Source organism: Catharus ustulatus, chromosome 37 (genome assembly GCF_009819885.2).
Source record: "Catharus ustulatus isolate bCatUst1 chromosome 37, bCatUst1.pri.v2, whole genome shotgun sequence".
Classification (NCBI taxonomy): Eukaryota; Metazoa; Chordata; class Aves; order Passeriformes; family Turdidae; genus Catharus; species Catharus ustulatus.
The window spans coordinates 703629-726407 of NC_046257.1; the positions used below are offsets into that span (position 1 = coordinate 703629).

The window sequence follows — 22779 nt, forward strand, 5'->3', positions numbered from 1 at the left end:
GTGGAGGTTTTTTTGGGGTGACAACAACCCTGTCCCCACACTGATTTGGGGTTTTTTTTTTGGGTGACAACAACCCCAATCCAACTGATGTGGGGTTTTTGAGGTGACAACAACCTCGATACAATATTGACGGGTTGTTTTTTGGGAGGTTGACAACAACCCCAATCCCATATTGATGTGGGGATTTTTTGGGTTGACAACCCCAATTCCATATTGATCTGGGGTTTTTTGGGAGGTTGACAACAACCCCAACCCAACACTGATGTGGGTTTTTTTGGGGTGACAACAACCCCAAGCCAATATTGATGTGGAGGTTTTTTGGGGTGACAACAACCCTGTCCCCACACAGATTTGGGGTTTTTTTGGGGTGACAACAACCCCAATCCAGTATTGATTTGGGATTCTTTGGGGGGTTGACAACAACCCAAATCCAATATTGATTTGGGTTTTTTTTTGGGGTGACAACAACCCAAATCCAATATTGATGTGGGGCTTTTTTTGTGTTGACCACAACCCCAATCCCATACTGATTTGGGGTTTTTTTGGGGTGACAACAACCCCAAGCCAATATTGATGTGGGCTTTTTTTGGGGTGACAACTCCAACCCAATATCGACTGGGGGTTTTTTTTGGGTTGACAACAACCCCGTCCCCAAACAGATTTGGGTTTTTTTTGGGTTGACAACAATCCCAAGCCAATATTGATGTGGGATTTTTTTGGGGTGACAACAACCCCGTCCCCAAACAGATTTGGGGTTTTTTTTGGGGTGACAACTCCAATCCAATATTGATGTGGGGCTCTTTTTGCGTTGACAACAACCCCAATCCAATATCGATTTGGGGTTTTTTTGGGGTGACAACAACCTCGATCCAATATTGACGGGTTGTTTTTTGGGAGGTTGACAACAACCCCAATCCAATATTGATTTGGGATTCTTTGGGAGGTTGACAACAACCCCAACCCCACACAGATTTGGGGTTTTTTTGGGTGACAACAACCCAATCCAATATTGATTTGGGGTTTTTTTGGGGTGACAACAACCCCGCCCCCACACCGACTCGGGGTGTTCAGTTGTCGTCGTCGCTGTCGTCGGGGCTGATGGCCGGGCTGGTGAGGCTGTAGGTCGGCGACGTGGGGCTGTAGCCGGGGGATGTGGGGCTGTACGTGGAGCCCTTGGGTGACGTGGGGCTGTAGGTGGGTGAGGTGGGGCTGTACTTGGGCGAGGTGGGGCTGTAGGTGGGCGAGGTTGGGCTGTACTTGGGCGAGGTCGGGGTGTAGACGGGCGAGGTGGGGCTGTAGGTGGGGGAGGTGGGGCTGTACTTGGGCGTGGTGGGGCTGTAGGTGGGAGAGGTGGGGCTGTACTTGGGCGACGTGGGGCTGTACTTGGGCGAGGTGGGGCTGTACTTGGGCGAGGTCGGGGTGTACTCGGGGGAGCTGGGGCTGTAGCTGGGCGAGGTTGGGGTGTACTTGGGGGACGTGGGGCTGTAGCTGGGGCTGCTGGGGCTGTAACTGGGGCTGCTGGGGGTGTAGGTGGGCGACTGCGGGGTGTAGCGGGGGCTGGACGGGGAGTAACTGGGAGAGGTGGGGCTGTAACTGGGGGAGGTGGGGCTGTAACTGGGGGAGGTGGGGCTGTAGTTGGGCGAGGTCGGGGTGTAGTTGGGGCTGGTGGGGCTGTAACTGGGGGAGGTGGGGCTGTAGCTCGGAGAGGTCGGGGTGTAGTTGGGGCTGGTGGGGCTGTAGTTGGGCGAGGTGGGGCTGTAACTGGGAGAGGTTGGGCTGTAACTGGGCGAGGTCGGGCTGTAACTGGGAGAGGTTGGGCTGTAACTGGGAGAAGTGGGGCTGTAGCTCGGTGATGTGGGGCTGTAACTGGGCGAGGTCGGGCTGTAACTGGGAGACGTCGGGCTGTAACTGGGAGACGTCGGGCTGTAACTGGGAGAAGTGGGGCTGTAACTGGGAGAGGTGGGGCTGTAGCTCGGCGAGGTCGGGCTGTAACTGGGCGAGGTCGGGCTGTAACTGGGAGAAGTTGGGCTGTAACTGGGAGAGGTGGGGCTGTAACTGGGCGAGGTGGGGCTGTAGTTGGGCGAGGTCGGACTGTAACTGGGAGAGGTTGGGCTGTAGCTGGGTGAGGTGGGGCTGTAGCTGGGGCTCTGCGGGGTGTAGCCCCCCGGTGACCGCGGCTCGTAGGCGGGGGACGTCGGGCTGTAGCTGGGGGACATGGCCCCACCTGCGGAGAGGGGACACAGGGGGTCAGCAGGGTGTTGGGGGGTTCAGTTGGGTGTTGTGGGGGTGTTGGGGGTCTCTTTGTGGGGGTGTTGGGGTGTTGTGGGGCTCACTGAGGGGGTTATTGGGTGTTTCAGGGTGTTGTTAGGGATTACAGGGTGTTCAAGGTAATTTTTAATGTGTTTTAGGGTGTTGTTAGGGTGTTACATGGTATTTTAAGGGTGTTCTGGGTTATTTTAGGGGTAATTTGGGGGGTTTCAGTGTGTTTTGGGGTGTTGTTTAGGGTGTTTCAGTGTTTTGGGTTGTTGTTAGGGGTTACAGGGTGTTCCGTAGGTGTTTAAGGTTATTTCAGTGTGTTTTAAGGTGTTGTTAGGGTGTTACATGGTATTTTATGGGTGTTTTGGGCTATTCCAGGGGTATTTTAGGATGTTTCGGGTGTTTCAGTGTGTTTTGGGGTGTTGTTATGAGTTACAAGTTGTTTTTTGGCAGTTTTGGGTTATTTTAAGGGTATTTTAGAGTGTTGTTAGGGTGTTACATGGTATTTTAGGGGTATTTTGCATTATTTTAAAGATGGTTTAGGGGTACTTTAGGGTGTTTGGGGTGTTTTAGGGTATTTTAGTGTTACAGTGTGTTTTGGGGTGTTGTTAGGGGTTACAAGTTGTTTTATGGGTGTTTTTGGTTGTTTTAGGGGTGTTTCAATGAGTTTTGGGGTGTTGTTAGGGGTTACAGGGTGTTTTTCAGGTGTTTTGGGGTGTTTCAGGGTGTTGTTAGGTGTTTGTGTGTATTTAGGCTCACTTTAGGGGTATTTTAGGGTGATACAGTGTGTTTTGGGTTATTTTAGGGGTATTTTGGGGTTTCTGTGTGTTTTGGGTTATTTTACGGGTACTTTAGAGTTATTTTAGGGTTATTTTAGGGTTATTTAGGGGTGTTTCGGGGTGTTGTTAGGGGTTTCTATGTATTTAGGGTTATTTTGGGGTAATTTAAGGGTGTTTCAGGGTGTTGTTAGGAGTTTCTGTGTATTTAGGGTTATTTAAGGTTATTTTAGGGTTATTTAAGGGTGTTTCAGGGTGTTGTTAGGGGTTTCTATGTATTTAGGATTATTTTAGGGTTATTTAGGGTTATTTCAGGGTTATTTAGGGGTGTTTCAGGGTGTTGTTAGGGGTTTCTGTGTATTTAGGGTTATTTAAGGTTATTTTAGGGTTATTTAAGGGTGTTGTTACGTGTTTTTGTGTATTTAGGGTTATTTTAGGATGTTTCAGGGTGTTGTTATGTGTTTTTGTGTATTTAGGGTTATTTTAAGGTTATTTAGGGTGTTGTTAGGGGTTTCTGTGTATTTAGGATTATTTTAGGGTTATTTAAGGTTATTTAGGGTTGTTTTGGGGCTGTACTCACCAGGGGAGGGGATGTAGGGGCTGGAGGGGCCGGGGGACCCCGGTGAGCCGGGTGTTGGTGACCAGGCCGGGGAGTAACCGGGGCTGAACCCCGAGGCGTCGGAGGCGGCGCTGGGGGAGAACCCGGCCCCGCCCGGGGTCATCCCGCTGCCTGTGGGGGAAAAACGGGGTCAGGGGGAGCCCAAAACCAGCCCAGGACCCCAAAACCAGCCCCAAATATAGCCTGGAACCCTCAGAACACAACCTGAGACCCCAAAACCAGCCCCAAAGACAGCCCAGGACCCCAAAACACAACCTGAGACCCCCAAACCAGCCCCAAATACAGCCTGTGATCCCAAAACACAACCTGAGACCCCAAAACCACCCCCAAATACAGCCTGTGATCCAAAAACCAGCCCCAATTACAGCTTGGGACCCCCAAAAACAACCTGAGACCCCCAAACCAGCCCCAAATACAGCCTGACACCCCAAAACACAACCTGAGACCCGAAAACCAGCCCAAAATACAGTCTGGGACCCCAAAACCAGCCCCAAATACAGCCCAGGACCCTAAAAACACAACCTGAGACCCCAAAACCAGCCCCAAATACAACCTGTGATCCCAAAACACAACCTGAGACCCCAAAACCAGCCTCAAATACAGCCTGGGACTCCAAAAACACAACCTGAGACCCCAAAACCAGCCCCAAATACAGCCTGTGATCCCAAAACCAGCCCCAAATACAGCCTGAGACCCCAAAACACAACCTGAGACCCCAAAACCAGCCCCAAATACAGCCTGGAACCCCAAAAACACAACCTGAGACCCCAAAACCAGCCCCAAATACAGCCTGGAACCCAAAAACACAACCTGAGACCCCAAAACCAGCCCCAAATACAGCCTGAGACCCCAAAACACAACCTGAAACCCCAAAACCACCCCCAAATACAGCCTGTGATCCCAAAAACACAACCTGAGACCCCAAAACCACCCCCAAATACAGCCTGTGATCCCAAAACCAGCCCCAAATACAGCCTGGAACCCCAAAACACAACCTGAGACCCCAAAACCAGCCCAAAACACAACCTGAAACCCCTAAACCACCCCCAAATACAGCATGGAACCCCAAAAACACAACCTGAGACCCCCAAACCAGCCCCAAATCCATCCCAAGACCCCAAAACACAACCTGAGACCCCAAAACCAGCCCCAAATACAGCCTGGAACCCCAAAACACAACCTGAGACCCCAAAACCAGCCCCAAATACAGCCTGTGATCCCAAAACCAGCCCCAAATACAGCCTGGAACCCCAAAACACAACCTGAGACCCCAAAACCACCCCCAATTCCAGCCTGGGACCCCAAAACACAACCTGAGACCCCAAAACCACCCCCAAATACAGCCTGAGACCCCAAAACACAACCTGAGACTCAAAAACAACACCCAAACACAACCTGAGACCCCTGAACCACCCCCCAAATCCATCCCAAGACCCCAAAACCCAACCCCAGAACTCCCCAAACTGCCCCAGAACCCCTCCCCAAACAGACCCCAAATCCACCCCCATTACAGAATCCCCAATTTCAGCTCAGAACTTCTGAACCCACCCCCAAAACCCCTCCCAGGACACCCCAAAGTCCCTCCCAGTCCCTCCCAGTCCCTCCCAGTCCCTCCCAGTCCGTCCCAGTTGCCCCACGTACCCACGCTGGGGCTCCAGGCTCCGTAGGCCGGGGTGGCCCCCTGGTTCCAGGGGGTCATGGCCGGGGACATCCCCCCCATGGGGCTGGGGGCCGAGCCGAAGAACATCCCGGTGGCTGCGGAGAGAGAGGGGGTCAGGGGCACCCCAAAAATGGGGGAGACCCCAAAATGGGGGGACAGCAACATCTGGAGAACATCTGGGGGACACCAAGGTGACAGTGGTGGTCGTGGGGACATCGGGGGGCACCACCCTTGGGGTGTCCCCAACTCCTTCCCTTGTAGGATCCAAATATTCCCCAAAATCTGCAGGGACCCCAAAATGTGGGGCTGCTCCCTCTTGCCATGGGACACCCAAAACTGGACCATGAATGACCACGGTGACCTTGAGGGGATGTTTGTCACCAACCTTGGAGTATCCCCATTTTCTCAGGGGTGTCCCCATTTTCTTAGGGGTGTCCCCATGTCCCCAAGGGCTCTCCCAAGCGTGTCCCCATTTCCCAGGGGTGTCCCCATTTCCCAGGGCTGTCCCCATCTCCCCAGGGTCTCTCCCAGGGGTGTCCCCATTTCCCAGGGATGTCCCCATTTCCCAGCCCCATTTCCCAGGGTCTCTCCCAGGGATGTCCCCATTTCCCAGGGATGTCCCCATTTCCCAGGGTCTCTCCCAGGGGTGCCCCCATTTCCCAGGGCTGTCCCCATCTCCCCAGGGTCTCTCCCAGGGCTGTCCCCATTCCCCAGGGATGTCCCCATTTCCCAGGGGATGTCCCCATTTCCCAGAGATGTCCCCATTTCCCAGGGTCTCTCCCAGGGTGTCCCCAGGCTCCCGGGCACTCACGGCCGCCCACGCCGAGCCCGGGCAGGGCGCTGGGGATCTCCATTCCGTGTTTGCATTTCTCAGCATCCAGCAGGAGATCGAAGCAGCCGGTGCCGGCCGGGGCCAGCTGGCCCAGCATGATGTTCTCAGACACTCCCTTCATGGGGTCACTCTCCCCATGGGCAGCTGCCTCCATCAGGACATCAACCTGACACGGGGGACACCCCAACATCAGCCTTAATGTGCCAAAACCCTCAATGTGCTGAAAAGGAGCCCCAAATCCTATAAACTGTCCCCAGAATCCCCCATTTCCAGCCCCAAAATCCCTTCATGGGGTCACTCTCAACCTGAGATGGAGGAACACCCCAAAATCACTCCCATCCCCATTCCCATCCCCAAACCCCTCTCCCATCCCAATCCCCACACCCCAAACCCAAATTCCCACCCCCAATTCCCCACTCCCAATTCCCATGCTCATTTCCCCACTCCCACCCTCAATTCCCCCACCCCAAACCCAATTCCCATCCCCAAACCCCATTCCCACCCCACTTCCCAATCCCCATTCCCCTACTCCCACCTCAATTCTCACTCCCACTCCCAATTCCCCCAATCCCTCACTCCCACCCTCATTTTCCTCTTCCCACACCCACCCTAATTCTCCCATTCCCAAACCCTAAATTCCCCCAAACCCCAAATCCCCCCAATCCCCCCTGACCGTCTCCTCGAAGGAGTACTTAATGAGCAGCCCAAACCCCAAATCCCCCCAAACCTCAAATCCCAAATCCCAATCCCCAAATCCCCCTGTCCTGTCCTCTGACCGTCTCCTCAAAGGAGCACTTCATGAGTGGCCCAAACCCCAAATCCCAAACCCCAAATCCCAAACCCCCAAACCCCAAATCCTCTCAAACTCCAAATCCCAATCCCCAAACCCCAAATCCCCCTTGTCCCCAATCCCCTCTGACCATCTCCTCGAAGGAGCACTTCATGAGCGGCCCAAACCCCAAATCCCAAACCCCAAACCCCAAATCCCTGTCCCCAAACCCCTGTCCCCATACCGTCTCCTCGAAGGAGCACTTCATGAGCGGCCCAAACCCCAATCCCCAAATCCCAAACCCCAAATCCCAAACCCCAAATCCCAAACCCCAAATCCCTGTCCCCAATCCCCCATTACCGTCTCCTCGAAGGAGCACTTCATGAGCGGCCCAAACCCCAAATCCCAAACCCAAATCCCCCAATCCCCAAACCCCAAATTCCTGTCCCCTGTCCCCATACCGTCTCCTCGAAGGAGCACTTCATGAGCGGCCCAAACCCCAAACCCCAATCCCCCAATTCCCCAAACCCCAAATCCCAAACCCTCCAAACCCCAAACCCTTGTCCCCCTGACCGTCTCCTCGAAGGAGCACTTCATGAGCAGCCCAAACCCCAATCCCCAATCCCCAAACCCCAAACCCCAAATCCCTGTCCCCTGTCCCCATACCGTCTCCTCGAAGGAGCACTTCATGAGCGGCCCGGTGTCCTGGCGGTTGACGCCGTGCCGGGTGATGGCCATCAGGTGTCCCCTGGAGGTCATGGTGTCGCACAGCAGCGCCAGGTGCCGGTAGTTGACGTAGGAGCCGTCGAAGGAGATGACGTGGTACAGCTCCCGTTCCAGAGCCTTCCGCACCGCCTCGATGCCCAGCACCTGCGGGGATGGGGGGGAAGTGTCAGGGGAACCCCAAAATCCTGGGGGGGAACCCCAAAATCCTGGGGGGAACCCTGAAATACAGGGGGGAACCCCAAAATCTTGGGGGGAACCCTGAAATACTGGGGGGAATCCCAAAATCTAAAGGGGAACCCCAAAATCCAGGGGAGAATCCCAAAATCCAGGGATGGAACCCTGAAATTCAGGGGGGAACCCCGAGATTCAGAGGGGAACTGCAAAATCTAGAGGGGAACCTTGAAATTCAGGGAGGAACCCCAAAATCTAGAGGGGAACCCCAAAATCCAGGGAATGAACCCTGAAATTCAGAGGGGGAACCCCAAAATCTAGAGGGAAACCATGAAATTCTGGGTGGAACCATGAAATCTAGAGGGAATCCCAAAATTTAGAGGGGGAACCTCAAAATCCAGGGGGGAACCCTGAAATCCTGGGGGGAACCATGAAATTCATGGGGGATCCCCAAAATTTATGGGGGATCCCCAAAATTCAGGGGGGAACCCTGAAATCCTGGGGGGAACCCCAAAATCTAGAGGAGAACCCTGAAATCCAAGGGGGGAACCCCAAAATTCAGGGGGGATCCCCAAAATCTAGAGGGGAACCTTGAAATTCAGGGAATGAACCCCAAAATTCAGAGGAGGAACCCCAAAATCTAGAGGGGAACCCCAAAATTCAGGGGGGATCCCCAAAATTCAGAGGGGAACCACAAAATTCAGAGAAGGAACCATGAAATTCAGGGGGGAACTCCAAAATCTGGAGGGAAACTGTGAAATGTAGAGAGGGACCCCAAAATCCAAGGGGAACCATGAAATTTAGGGGGGAACCCTAAAATCTAGAAGGAAACCCCAAAATTCAGGTGGGAGGAGTCTCTGAATTCCTGAGATTCAGCACCTGGGAATCCCCAAAATCTTGGGGTCCATAAATCCCTGAAATCCAGGGTTGGGAATTCCCAAAATTCAGCATTTGGGAGTTCCCAAAATCCAGGGGTGGGAGGACCCAAAATCCAGGGCTCTGAGGATTCCATCAGCCTGGGGACCCAGGTGTGTCCCTGTCACCCCCAGGTGTCCCCAGGTGTGTCCCCAGGTGTCCCCCCAGGTGTGTCACTCACAGTGAAGATCTCCACGATGTCATTGGACGTTGTCCTCACGGGATCCATGAGACCCCAGGTGTGTCCCTGTCACCCCCAGGTGTCCCCAGGTGTGTCCTCAGGTGTGTCCCTGTCACCCCCAGGTGTGTCCCCAGGTGTGTCCCTGTCACCCCCAGGTGTCCCCAGGTGTGTCCCCAGGTGTCCCCCCAGGTGTGTCACTCACAGTGAAGATCTCCACAATGTCATTGGATGTTGTCCTCACGGGATCCATCAGACCCCAGGTGTGTCCCTCACCCCCAGGTGTCCCCAGGTGTGTCCCCAGGTGTGTCACTCACAGTGAAGATCTCCACGATGTCATTGGACGTTGTCCTCACGGGATCCACGTCCTTCTCGCTCAGCACCCTCATCAGGCTGACGCCGTCGGTCTCCAGGATCCACTCCTGCAGCGCCTTGAACTCCCCGTCCTCGGTGATGATGATTTTCTTCTTGTTGTCTGTCTGGGGCAGGTGCATGTACACCTGGCCAGGTGGGACAGGGGGCACCAGGGGTCACCAGGTGTCACCAGAGACCACCCTGAACCCTTCTAAAAATCTTTTGGAGCCTCCCAAAAGTCTCCATGGAGAGCTCCAGGTGTTCCTCAGGATCCACCTGGAGATCCTGAACCCCCAAAAACCTTCTCAGGTGTCACCAGGGACCTTCTAAAGATCTTTTGGAACCTCCCAAAAGTCTCCATGGAGAGCTCCAGGTGTTCCTCAACATCCACCTGGATATCTTGAACCCCCAAAGACCCTCTCAGGTGCCCACAGGTGTCACCCTGAACCCTCTAAAGTTCTCTTGGAACCTCCCAAAAGTCTCCACAGAGAGCTCCAGGTGTTCCTCAGGATCCACCTGGACACCTGGAACCCCCAAAGACCCTCTCAGGTGTCACCAGGGACCTTCTAAAGATCTTTTGGAACCTCCCAAAAGCCTCCAAGGAGAGCTCCAGGTGCTCCTCAAGATCCAGCTGGAGACCTGGAACACCTGGTGGTACCCAAAGACCTGGCCAGGTGTCACCAGGGACCACCCTGAACCTTCTAAAGATCTTTTGGAATCTCCCAAAAGTCTCCAAGGAGAGCTCCAGGTGTTCCTCAAGATCCACCTGGACACCTGGAACCCCCAAAGATCCTCTCAGGTGTCACCAGGGACCACCTTGAACCTTCTAAAGATCTCTTGGAACCTCCCAAAAGTCTCCAAGGAGAGCTCCAGGTGTTCCTCAGGATCCACCTGGACACCTGGAACACCTGGTGGTACCCAAAGACCCTCTCAGGTGTCACCAGGTGTCACCTGGAGTGTCCTGAACCTTCTAAAGATCTCCTGGAACCTTCTGGAGGTCACCACGGAGCTCTCCAGGTATCCCTGGGGACCTCTCATCCTTTCCTGGACCCCTCTGGGTGCTTCTTGGGAACCCTCCTGGACCCTTCCAGGTGTCCCCAAACCCCCCCAGGTGTCCCCAAGCCCCCCCAGGTGTCCCCACCTTGCTGATCTGCTCGATGCCCTGCAGGGTCATGTCCGTCAGCATGTTGGACTCGATGCAGCGCAGGAAAACGTCATCGTCCATCTTGTCCACCACTTCCTCCTCCTGGGGACACGGCCAGGGGACAGGTGACCCTCAGGCCACCTCAGGTGTCCCCTGAGGTGTCCCCCAGGTGTCCCCAGGCCCCTCCCACCTCCTGCATCTTGTTCTCGTCGCTGTTCATGATGCGGATGCGCAGCACCAACTTCTCGGCGTTGTCGTCGTTGAAGATGCAGTTCAGGTCGTCACCGAAACCTGGGGGGGACACGGGGTGGGGGACAGGGTCAGGGCACCCCAAAATCCATCAGAGGTCAGCCAGGGCACCCCAAAATCCATCAGAGGTCATCCAGGTAACCCCAAAATCCCTCAGAGATCGGCCCAGGCTCAGCCAGGTCACCCCAAAATCCCTCAGAGGTCACTCAGGGACCCCAAAGTACCTCCAGGCTCAGCCAGGTCACCCCAAACCCCCTCCAGGACACCCCAAAGGTTGCTCAGACACCCCCAACCCCCTCCAGGTCTCCTCAAACCCCTCCAAGACCCCTCAAATCCCTTCCAGGTCCCCCCAAACCCCCCTCAAACCCCCTCCAGGACACCCAAAGGTTGCTCAGACACCCCCAAACCCCCTCCAGGACCCCCTCAAATCCCTAAAGCCCCCCGAAACCCCCTCCAGGACCCCCTCAAACCCACTCAATCCCCCTCCAAGACCCCCTAAACCCCCCTCAATCCCCATCCAGGACTCCCTCAAACCCCTCAAGCCCCCTCAAATCCCCTCCAGGACCCTCAAGCACCCCCAAACTCCCCCCAGATCCCCCCAAACACCCCCCAAACTCCCCCCAGGACCCCCAAAGGTTGATGAGACACCTCCAAACCCCCTCCAGGACCCCTCAAACCCCCTCCAGGACCCCCAAAGGTTGATGAGACACCCCCAAAATCCCCCTAGGCCCCCCCACGCCCGCTGACCGGCGTTGATCTTCTCGGCGATCTGCTCCATGGTCAGCTTGCGGTCGGTCATGTGCTTGCGGTCGAGCTCGACGCGCAGCAGCCAGGGCGAGATGCGGCTGACGTCGAAGTCGGGCATCTCGTAATAAACGTTCACCCACTCCTGGTCCTCGGCCACCACCGTGCTCTGCGGGTTCGGGTCGTAGTAGATGGCGGTGTTGGCCGTCACCTTGCGCAGGGTGGTGTGCTCCAGGCGGCACAGGATGTCCTGGGGACAGCCAGGGGACAGTCAGGGGACAGTGAGACATTGGGGACATGGGGACATTGGGGACAGTTAGGGGACAGTGAGACATTGGGGACATGGGGACATTGGGCACAGTCAGGGGATGTGGGGACAATCAGGGGACATTGGGTGTGTGGTGTGCTCCAGGCGGCACAGGATGTCCTGGGGACATTGGGGACATGGGGACATTGGGGACAGTCAGGGGATGTGGGGACATGGGGACAGTCAGGGGACATTGAGACATTGGGGACATTGGGGACATGGGGACAGTCAGGGGACATTGGGGACATTGGGTGTGTGGTGTGCTCCAGGCGGCACAGGATGTCCTGGGGACATTGGGGACATGGGGACAGTCAGGGGATGTGGGGACATTGGGGACAGTCAGGGGACAGTGGGGACATGGGGACAATCAGGGGACATTGGGGACACTGCGACATTGGGGACATTGGGGACATTGAGACATTGGGGACATTGGGGACAGTCAGGGGACATGGGGAGTGTGGTGTGCTCCAGGCGGCACAGGATGTCCTGGGGACAGTCGGGGGACAGTCAGGGGACATTGAGACATTGGGGACATGGGGACAGCCAGGGGACACTGGGGACATTGGGGACAGTGAGGGGACATGGGGACAGTCGGAGACACTGGGGACATTGGGATATTGGGACATTGGGGACAGCCAGGGGACATTGGGGACACAGAGGTGACACCAACCCACAGGGCCACCACCAAACCAAACCACCAGCACCAACCCAGAACCCTCAAATTCATCCCATGTCCCTGTCCCCAGGTGTCCCCAAGGTGTCCCCAGGGTGTCCCCAGGGTGTCCCCATGTGCCCCCAGGACATCCCCAGGTGTCCCCAGGTTGTCCCAAGGTGTCTCCAGGGTGTCCCCAGGATGTCCCCATGTGCCCCCAGGGTGTGCCCAAGGTGTCCCAAGGTGTTCCCAGTGTGTCCCCAGGGTGTCCTCAGTGTCCCCAGGTAACCTCAGGAGCCCCCAGGATGTCCCAAGGTGCCCTAATGTGTCCCTAAGTGCCCCCACGTGACCCCAGGATGTCCCCAGGTGACACCAAGACATCCCCAGGTGTCCACAGGTGTCCCCAGGATGTCCCCATGTGCCCCCAAGACATCCCCAGGTGTCCCCAACGTCCCCAAGTGCCCACAGGGTGTCCCGAGGTGTCCCCCAATGTGTCCCCAAGTGGCCCCATGTGTTCCCCAAGTGTCCCTATGTGCTCCCAATGTGTCCCCAAGTGTCCCCAAGTGTCCCCGGTTGTCCCCGGTGCCACCTTGGCGCGCTCGGCGTCGCGGGCGCTCTGGCCCAGCAGGAACACGGTCAGCGAGGGCGTTTTGGGTTTCTTGGAGATGTTGATGAGCTCCTTGAGGCGCGGCACGCCCAGGGTGACGTTCTTGGCCGACACCCCCGCGTAGTGGAACGTGTTGAGGGTCATCTGAGTGGCCGGCTCGCCCAGGGACTGCGCGGCCAGCGCGCCCACCATCTCCCCGGGGTGGGCCTGGGGACAGAGGGGACAGCAGTGTCACAGACTGACCCCAAACCATCTCCCCGGGGTGGGCCTGGGGACAGAGGGGACAGGGAATGTCACACACTGACCCCAAACCTGACCCTAAACCTGATCCCAAACCTGATCCCAGAACTGACCCCAAACCATCTCACTGGGGTGGGCCTGAGGGGACAGGGAAATGTCAGACTGACCCCAAACCTGACCCTAAACCTGATCCCAGAACTGACCCCAAACCATCTCACTGGGGTGGGCCTGAGGGGACAGGGAAATGTCAGACTGACCCCAAACCTGACCCTAAACCTGATCCCAGAACTGACCCCAAACCATCTCCCCGGGGTGGGCCTGGGGGGACAAAGGGACAGCAGTGTCACAGATAAACCCCAAACCTGATCCCAAACCTGATTCTAAACCTGACCCCAAACCATCTCACCGGGGTGGGCCTGGGGACAAAGGGACAGCAGGGTCAGAGACTGACCCCAAACCTGACCCCAAACCATCTCACCGGGGTGGGCCTGGGGACAAAGGGGACAGCAGGGTCAGAGACTGACCCCAAACCTGACCCCAAACCTGATCCTAAACCTGACCCCAAACCATCTCCCCCGGGGTGGGCCTGGGGACAAAGGGGACAGCAGTGTCACAGACTGACCCTAAACCATCTCCCCCGGGGTGGGCCTGGGGACAAAGGGGACAGCAGTGTCACAGACTGACCCTAAACCATCTCCCCGGGGTGGGCCTGGGGGGACAAAAGGGACAGCAGGGTCACAGGTGGGGGGACAAACCCCAGAACTGACCCCAAACCTGACCCTAAACCTGACCCCAAACCTGATCCCAAACCATCTCCCCGGGGTGGGCCTGGGGACAGAGGGACACAAAAGGGGACAGCAGGGTCAGAGACTGACCCCAAACCTGATCCTAAACCATCTCCCCGGGGTGGGCCTGGGGACACAAAAGGGACAAGGGACAGCAGGGTCACAGACTGACCCTAAACCTGATCCTAAACCTGATCCTAAACCTGACCCCAGAACTGACCCCAAACCATCTCCCCGGGGTGGGCCTGGGGACAGAGGGACACAAAGGGGACAGCAGAGTCAGAGACTGACCCCAAACACTGACCCCAAACCCCCAGTTGTGACCCCAAACCCCCCAATACTGACCCCAAACCCCAAACACTGACCCCAAATCCCCCAATAAATCACTCACAATGGCCTGGTTGAACTTGGACTCGATCTCGCCCAGCAGCCAGTCCAGGATCTGACCCCAGACCCCCAAACACTGACCCCAAACCCCCCCAGACCCCCCAATACTGACCCCAAACCCCCAATAATGACCCCAAACCCCTCTCACAATGGCCTGGTTGAACTTGGACTCGATTTCCCCCAGCAGCCAGTCCAGGATCTGACCCCAGACCCCAAACACTGACCCTAAACCCCCCAATAATGACCCCAAACCCCCAATAGTGACCCCAAACCCCCCAAACCCCTCTCACAATGGCCTGGTTGAACTTGGACTCTATTTCCCCCAGCAGCCAGTCCAGGATCTGACCCCAGACCCCAAACACTGACCCCAAACCCCCCAGATCTGACCCCAATGACCCCAAATCCTGACTCACGATGGCCTGGTTGAACTTGGACTCGATCTCGCCCAGCAGCCAGTCCAGGATCTGACCCCAATACCCCAATAATGACCCCAAACCCCCCCAAACCCCCCAATAATGATCCTAAATCCCCCAATAATGACACTCACGATGGCCTGGTTGAACTTGGACTCAATCTCCCCCAGCAGCCAGTCCAGGATCTGACCCCAGACCCCAAACACTGACCCCAAACCCCCCAATAATGATCCTAAATCCCCCAATAAATCACTCACAATGGCCTGGTTGAACTTGGACTCGATCTCCCCCAGCAGCCAGTCCAGGATCTGACCCCAAACCCCCAATACTGACCCCAAACCCCCCAATACTGACCCCAATGACCCCAATAAATCACTCACGATGGCCTGGTTGAACTTGGACTCGATCTCGCCCAGCAGCCAGTCCAGGATCTGACCCCAAACCCCCAGTAATGACCCCAAACCCCCCAATACTGACCCCAAACCCCCAATAATGACCTCAAACCCCAAACACTGACCCCAAATCCCCCAATACTGACCCCAAATCCCCCAATACTGACCCCAAACCCCCCAGATGTGACCCCAAACCCCTCTCACAATGGCCTGGTTGAACTTGGACTCGATCTCGCCCAGCAGCCAGTCCAGGATCTGACCCCAATACCCCAATAATGACCCCAAACCCCCCCAAACCCCCCAATAATGACCCCAATGACCCCAATAAATCACTCACAATGGCCTGGTTGAACTTGGACTCGATCTCGCCCAGCAGCCAGTCCAGGATCTGACCCCAGACCCCCAAACACTGACCCCAAACCCCCCCAGACCCCCCAATACTGACCCCAAACCCCCAATAATGACCCCAAACCCCTCTCACAATGGCCTGGTTGAACTTGGACTCAATTTCCCCCAGCAGCCAGTCCAGGATCTGACCCCAGACCCCAAACACTGACCCCAGACCCCAAACACTGACCCCAAACCCCCCAATACTGACCCCAAACCCCCAATAAAGACACTCACGATGGCCTGGTTGAACTTGGACTCTATTTCCCCCAGCAGCCAGTCCAGGATCTGACCCCAGACCCCCAATAACGACCCCAAACCCCCCAATATTGACCCCAAACCCCCCAATAAATCACTCACGATGGCCTGGTTGAACTTGGACTCGATCTCCCCCAGCAGCCAGTCGAAGGCCTCCCCGCTGAGGCGGAACTCCTCCACCATGCGGCGGCTGCAGAGCGTGGAGCGCAGGTGGATGTTGAAGAGCAGCGTCGCGTTCTCCTGCGCCTGCCGGCTCAGCGGGTCCTCCCCGTTCACGATCACCAGCTTGCGGCTCAGCTCCTTCACCCCTGAGGGACAGACGGGGATTCTGGAACTTTCTGGAACTGTCTGGAACTGCCAGAACTGTCCAGAACCTTCCAGAACCTTCTGGAACTGTTGGAACTGCCTGGAACCTTCTAGAATCTTCTGGAACTGCCAGAACTGCCTGGAATCTTCTGCAACCTTCAGAACCTTCTGGAACTGCCAGAACTGCCCAGAACCTTCCAGAACCTTCTGGAACTGCTGGAACAGCCCAGAACCTTCTAGAACTGCCCGGGACATTCTGGAACCTTCCAGAATCTTCTGGAACTGCCAGAACCTTCTGGAACTGCCTGGAACCTTCCAGAACCTTCTGGAACTGTCAGAATCGCCCAGAACCTTCTGGAACTGCCGAGAACCTTCTGGAACTGCCCGCAACCTTCTGGAACTGCCCAGAACTACCAGAACCTTCTGGAACTGCCGGAACTGCCTGGAACATTCTGGAACTGCCAGAACCTTCCAGAATTTTCTGGAACTTCCTGGAACCTTCCAGAACCTTCTGGAACTGCCCAGAACCTTCTGGAACTGCCCAGAACTGCCCAGACCCTTCTGGAACCTGCAGAACCTTCCAGAACTGCCAGAACTGCCCAGACCCTTCTGGAACTGCCAGAACAGCCTGGAATCTTCTGGAACTGCCAGAACTACCCAGAACTGCCCAGAACCTTCCAGAATCTTCTGGAACTGCCTGGAACCACCCAGAGTCTCCAGAACCTCCCAGAACCTACAGAACCTTCCAGAACTGCCCCAAACCCAATCACGGATTCCTGAGGGACTCCAGAACCTTCTGGGACTTCCTGGAACCTTCCAGAACCTTCCAGAACTGCGTCAAAGCTATCACAGGTTCCTGAGAGACTCAAGAACCTCCCAGAACCTTCCAAAGAGACTCCAGAACCTTCCAGAACCACCCCAAGGCTGTCACGGGTTCCTGAGGGACTCCAGAACCTTCCAGAACCTCCCCAAACCCATCAGAGCTTCCTGACAGACTCCAGAACCTTCTGGAACCTTCCAGAGGGACTCCAGAACATCCAGAACCTTCCAGAACCGCCCCAAAGCTACCACGGGTTCCTGAGTGACTCCAGAACCTCCAGAACCTTCCAGAGGGACTCCAGAATCTCCAGAACCTTCCAGAACCTCCCCAAACCCATCAGAGCTTCCTGAAGGACTCCAGAACCTTGCAGAACCTTCCCAAAGCAATCACGGGTTCCTGAGTGACTCCAGAACCTTCCAGAACCTTCCAGAGGGTCCTCACCCCCCCAGGCCCCTCTCTGGGGTCCCCACTCACCCTCCACCACCTTGACCGGGTGCAGGTCCGAGGGCAGCCGCGAGTTGATGTGGAAAATTTTCTGCGCGTTCCAGATCATGCGGAGCAGGTTACAGGGGAGCACCACCTGGGGAGAGCAAAAATGGGGTCAGGAACCCCAAAAATGGGGAGGGAACCCCGAAAATGGGGTCAGGAACCTCAAAAATGGGGAGGGAACGCCAAAAACTGGGGTCAGAACCACCTGGGGAGAGCAAAAATGGGTCAGGACCCCAAAAACGGGGAGGGAACCCCAAAAATGGGGGTCAGGAACCCCAAAAATAGGGAGAGGACCCCAAAAATGGGGGCAAGACCTCAAAAATGGGGAGGGAACCCCAAAAATGAGGGTCAGAACCCAAAAATGGGGGTCAGAACCACCTGGGGACCCCAAAATGGGGGTCAGAACCCCGAAAATGCGCGTCAGAACCACCTGGGGAGCCCAAAAACAAGGGTCAGGAACCCAAAAATGGGGAGGGAACCCCAAAAATGAGGGTCAGAACCCAAAAATGGGGGTCAGGACTACCTGGGGAGCCCGAAAACGGGGATCAGAACCCCAAAAATGGGGAGGGAATCCCAAAAATGGGGGTCAGAACCACCTGGGGAGCCCAAAAACGGGGTCAGGAACCCCAAAAATGGGGAGGGAATCCCAAAAATGGGGGTCAGAACCACCTGGGGAGCCCAAAAACGGGGTCAGGAACCCCAAAAATGGGGAGGGAACCCCAAAAAATGGGGGTCAGGAACCTAAAATTGGGGGGGGAACCCCAAAAATGGGGAGGGAACCCCGAAAATGGGGGTCAGAACCACCTGGGGACCCCAAAAATGGGGAGGGAACCCCAAAAACAGGGGAAGGAACCCAAAAATTGGGGGTCAGAATCCCAAAAATGGGGAGGAAATCCCAAAAACGGGGGTCAGGACCACCTGGGGAACCCAAAAATGGGGGTCAGAACCCCAAAATGGGGAGAAAACTCCAAAAACAGGGAGGGAACCCCAAGAAGGGGGAATTTGGGGTACTCTGGTTGGATTTCGGGGTATCCAAGCAGTTTTTGGGGTGGTTTTTTGGGTGGTTTTTGGGGTTTTGGGGTCACCTTGCTGTCCCCCGTGGGGAAGATGACCCTGAGCACCCCAAAAGAAGGAATTTGGGATACCTTGGTTGGGTTTTTGGGATATCTCAGTTGGGTTTTGGGGTTTTTTGGGATATCTCAGTTGGGTTTTGGGGTTTCTGGGGTGATTTTAGGGGTTTCTAGGGTGGTTTTTTTTTTGTTTTTTGGGTGGTTTTTGGGGTTTTTGGGGTCACCTTGCTGTCCCCCGTGGGGAAGATGACCCTGAGTACCCCAAAAGGAGGAATTTGGGATACACTGGTTGGGTTTTTGGGTGGTTTTGGGGTTGTTGGGGAGGTTTTCTGGGGTTTTTGAGGTGGTTTTGGGGGTTCCTGGGGTGTTTTTCTGGGGTTTTTGGGGTGTTTTTTGGGGTTTTTGGTCACCTTGCTGCCCCTGTGGGGAAGATGACCCTGAGCACCACAAAAGGAGGAATTTGGGATACCCTGGTTGGGTTTTTGGGATATCTCAGTTGGGTTTTGGGGTTTCTGGGGTGGTTTTTTAGGGTTTTTGGGGCAGTTTTCTGGGGTTTCTGGGTGGTTTTTTGGGGTTTTTGGGGTGGTTTTTGGGGTTTTGGTGTCACCTTGCTGTCCCCCGTGGGGAAGATGACCCTGAGCACCTCCCTGTCCTCGCGCATGCGCTCGAACTCGCGCTCCAGCTCGTTCTGGATGTGGGCGTTGGACAGGATGTCCTTGACCAGCTCCTCCTGTAGCGTCCGGCGCAGCGCCCGCTCGTTGGTGTAGTCAAACTTGAACCTGGAATCGGGGGACAGCAAGGGGACAGCTCAGGGACAGAGTGGGGACAGGTCAGGGACAACACAGGGACACACCAGGGACACACCAGGGACACACCAGGGACACACCAGGGACACGGGGACAGTGTGGGGACAGGTCAGGGACACACCAGGACAGCTCAAGGACACACCAGGGAAAGCATGGGGACAGCCCAGGGACACCAGGACACCCAGTGTCCCCACCATGTCCCCACTATCCCTCTCATGTCCCCACCACTGTCTCTCTCATGTCCCCTCCATGTCCCCAGTGTCCCCTCATCCCCATGATGTCCCCACTCTCCCCTCACTTTATCTTGAAGGCCTTGTTGGAGGGTTTGAGTGTGGCCACCCCCTGTGTCCCCATGTCCCCAATGACCCTCCCAGTGTCTCCTTGTCCCTCCCAGTGTCCCCACCATGTCCCCAGTGTCCCCTCCCCATGTTCCCATGTCCCCACCATGTCCCCCTGTCCCCTCACTTTTTCTCGAAGGCCTTGTTGGAGGGTTTGAGTGTGGCCACCCCCCGTGTCCCCATGATGTCCCCATGTCCCCATGATGTCCCCACGTCCCCAGTGCCTCATCCCATATCCCCAGTGACCCTCCCAGTGTCCCCATGTCCCCTCACTTTTTCTCAAAGGCCTTGTTTGATGGTTTCAGTGTGGCCACCCTCCATGTCCCCATGTCCCCCCCACGTCCCCAGTGCCCCATCCCATGTCCCCAGTGACCCTCCCAGTGTCCCTATGTCCCCATGATGTCCCCATGATGTCCCCATGATGTCCCCTCACTTTTTCTCGAAGGCCTTGTTTGACGGTTTCAGCATGGCCACCCCCATGTCCCCACCATGTCCCCATGTCCCCTTGTCCCCACCATGTCCCCATGTCCCCTCACTTTTTCTCGAAGGCCTTGTTGGAGGGTTTCAGTATGGCCACCCCCCATGTCCCCATGATGTCCCCACGTCCCCATGATGTCCCCATGATGTCCCCATGATGTCCCCAAGTCCCCATGATGTCCCCATGTCCCCTCACTTTTTCTCGAAGGCCTTGTTGGAGGGTTTCAGTGTGGCCATTCCCCATGTCCCCATGATGTCCCCATGATGTCCCCACATCCCTCACTTTTTCTCGAAGGCCTTGTTGGACGGTTTGAGCATGGCCATTCCCCATGTCCCCATGATGTCCCCATGTCCCCATGATGTCCCCCTGTCCCCTCACTTTTTCTCGAAGGCCTTGTTTGATGGTTCCAGCATGGCCACCCTCCATGTCCCCATGATGTCCCCATGATGTCCCCCTGTCCCCTCACTTTTTCTCGAAGGCCTTGTTTGACAGTTTGAGCGTGGCCACCCGCCATGACCCCATGATGTCCCCATGATGTCCCCATGTCCCCTCACTTTTTCTCGAAGGCCTTGTTTGACAGTTTCAGCGTGGCCACCCCTCATGTCCCCCCCATGTCCCCATGATGTCCCCTCACTTTTTCTCGAAGGCCTTGTTGGAGGGTTTGAGCGTGGCCACCCCCCATGTCCCCATGTCCCCAGTGACCCTCCCAGTGTCCCCATGTCCCCATGATGTCCCCACCATGTCCCCATGTCCCCCCCGTGTCCCCTTGTCCCCTCACTTTTTCTCGAAGGCCTTGTTTGACAGTTTGAGCGTGGCCACCCCCGTGTCCCCAAGTCCCCATGTCCCCATGATGTCCCCATGATGTCCCCACGTCCCCACCATGTCCCCCTGTCCCCTCACTTTTTCTCGAAGGCCTTGTTGGACAGTCTGAGCATGGCCATCCCCCATGTCCCATGATGTCCCCATGTCCCCCTGTCCCCTCACTTTTTCTCGAAGGCCTTGTTGGAGGGTTTCAGCATGGCCATCCCCATGTCCCCATGATGTCCCCACCATGTCCCCTTGTCCCCTCACTTTTTCTCGAAGGCCTTGTTGGACAGTTTGAGCGTGGCCACCCGCCATGACCCCACGATGTCCCCATGATGTCCCCACCATGTCCCCTTGTCCCTCACTTTTTCTCGAAGGCCTTGTTGGAGGGTTTGAGCGTGGCCACCCCCCATGTCCCTATGATGTCCCCATGATGTCCCCATGATGTCCCCTCACTTTTTCTCAAAGGCCTTGTTTGACGGTTTCAGCGTAGCCACCCTCCATGTTCCCAAGTCCCCATGATGTCCCCATGTCCCCAGTGTCCCTCCCAGTGTCCCCATGATGTCCCCCTGGCCCCTCACTTTTTCTCGAAGGCCTTGTTTGACGGTTTCAGCGTGGCCAGGTTCTGGAACTCGACGCTCTCCCCGGCCAGCCCGTCCTCGCCGTAGCGCAGCTGCACCACCTGGTTGATGGAGTTCCTCACCGTGGCGTCGTACTTGACCATCACCGACTCCATGGACTTGATCAGGCGCCGCTGGATGTACCCTGGGGAGGGGGAAAGGGGTCAGGGGGGGCTCCAGGGAGGAGCTGGGGAGGGTTTTGGGATTTCCAGTAGGGACCTGGGGAGGGTTTAGGGGATTCTGAAGGTCCCAGGAGGGAGCTGGGGAGGGTTTGGGGGATCCTGGTGACATCTGGGGAGGGTTTGGGGTCTCCTGGAGGGATCTGGGGAGGGTTTGGGGGGCTCCAGGAGGGCCCCAGGAGGGAGTTGGGGAGGGTTTGGGGGATCCTGGTGGCATCTGGGCAGGGTTTGAGGACCCTGGTGGGATCTGGGGAAGGTTTGGGGGTCTCCAAAGAGGGTTTGGGGCTCCAGGAGGGATCTGGGGAGGGTTTGGGAGATCCAGGAGGGATCTGGGGAGAGTTTGGGGGATCCTGGAGGGATCTGGGGAGGGTTTGGGAGATCCAGGAGGGAGCTGGGGAGAGTTTGGGGGATCCTGGTGGCATCTGGGGAGGGTTTGGGGGATCCTGGAGGGATCTGGGGAGGGTTTGGGATTTCCAGGAGGTGTCTGGGCAGGGTTTGGTGACCCTGGTGGGATCTGGGCAGGGTTTGGGGTGGGATTTGGGATAGAATTTAGGGATCCCGACCTGTCTCAGCAGTTTTGACGGCCGTGTCGATGAGATCTGGGGACCCTGGTGGGATCTGGGCAGGGTTTGGGATTTCCAGGAGGTGTCAGGGCAAGGTTTGGGGATCCTGGTGGGATCTGGGCAGGGTTTGGTGACCCTGGTGGGATCTGGGTAGGGTTTGGGATGGGATTTAGGGTAGAACTTTGGGATCCTGACCTGTCTCAACCGTTTTGACGGCCGTGTCGATGAGATTTGGGGATCCTGGTGGGATCTGGGCAGGGTTTGGGTCTCCAGGAGATATCTGGGCAGGGTTGGGGATGGGATTTGGGGTGGGATTTTTGGATCCTGACCTGTCTCAGCCGTTTTGACGGCCGTGTCGATGAGCCCCAGAGGAGAATTTGGGGACCCTGGTGGGATCTGGGCAGGGTTTGGTGACCCTGATGGGATCTGGGCAGGGTTTGGTGACCCTGGTGGGATCTGGGCAGGGTTTGGGTCTCCAGGAGATA

At 56.4% G+C, this 22779-nt stretch overlaps 1 protein-coding gene across 4 annotated transcripts in view; it reads right to left on the reverse strand.

Annotated features, from left to right (window-relative positions):
• Positions 1–896: 896 nt before the first annotated feature.
• The window catches only part of POLR2A (RNA polymerase II subunit A), a 47486-nt gene continuing 25603 nt past the window's right edge, over positions 897–22779 (reverse strand). For 3 of the 4 annotated variants that reach the window (XM_033084271.2, XM_033084270.2, XM_033084272.2), the window contains 15 exons: positions 22624–22661; positions 21514–21697; positions 19114–19285; positions 17422–17527; positions 15924–16129; positions 12942–13166; positions 11397–11643; positions 10591–10691; positions 10398–10502; positions 9220–9402; positions 7579–7782; positions 6123–6309; positions 5293–5406; positions 3613–3762; positions 897–2224 (listed from right to left, as the gene is read on the reverse strand). In XM_033084271.2, the coding sequence (XP_032940162.1) occupies positions 1068–2224; positions 3613–3762; positions 5293–5406; positions 6123–6309; positions 7579–7782; positions 9220–9402; positions 10398–10502; positions 10591–10691; positions 11397–11643; positions 12942–13166; positions 15924–16129; positions 17422–17527; positions 19114–19285; positions 21514–21697; positions 22624–22661 (3379 nt within the window). In that variant the 3' untranslated portion in view covers positions 897–1067. The remainder of the gene's footprint in view (positions 2225–3612; positions 3763–5292; positions 5407–6122; positions 6310–7578; positions 7783–9219; positions 9403–10397; positions 10503–10590; positions 10692–11396; positions 11644–12941; positions 13167–15923; positions 16130–17421; positions 17528–19113; positions 19286–21513; positions 21698–22623; positions 22662–22779) is intronic. The other variant, XM_033084269.2, reaches the window with a different exon arrangement.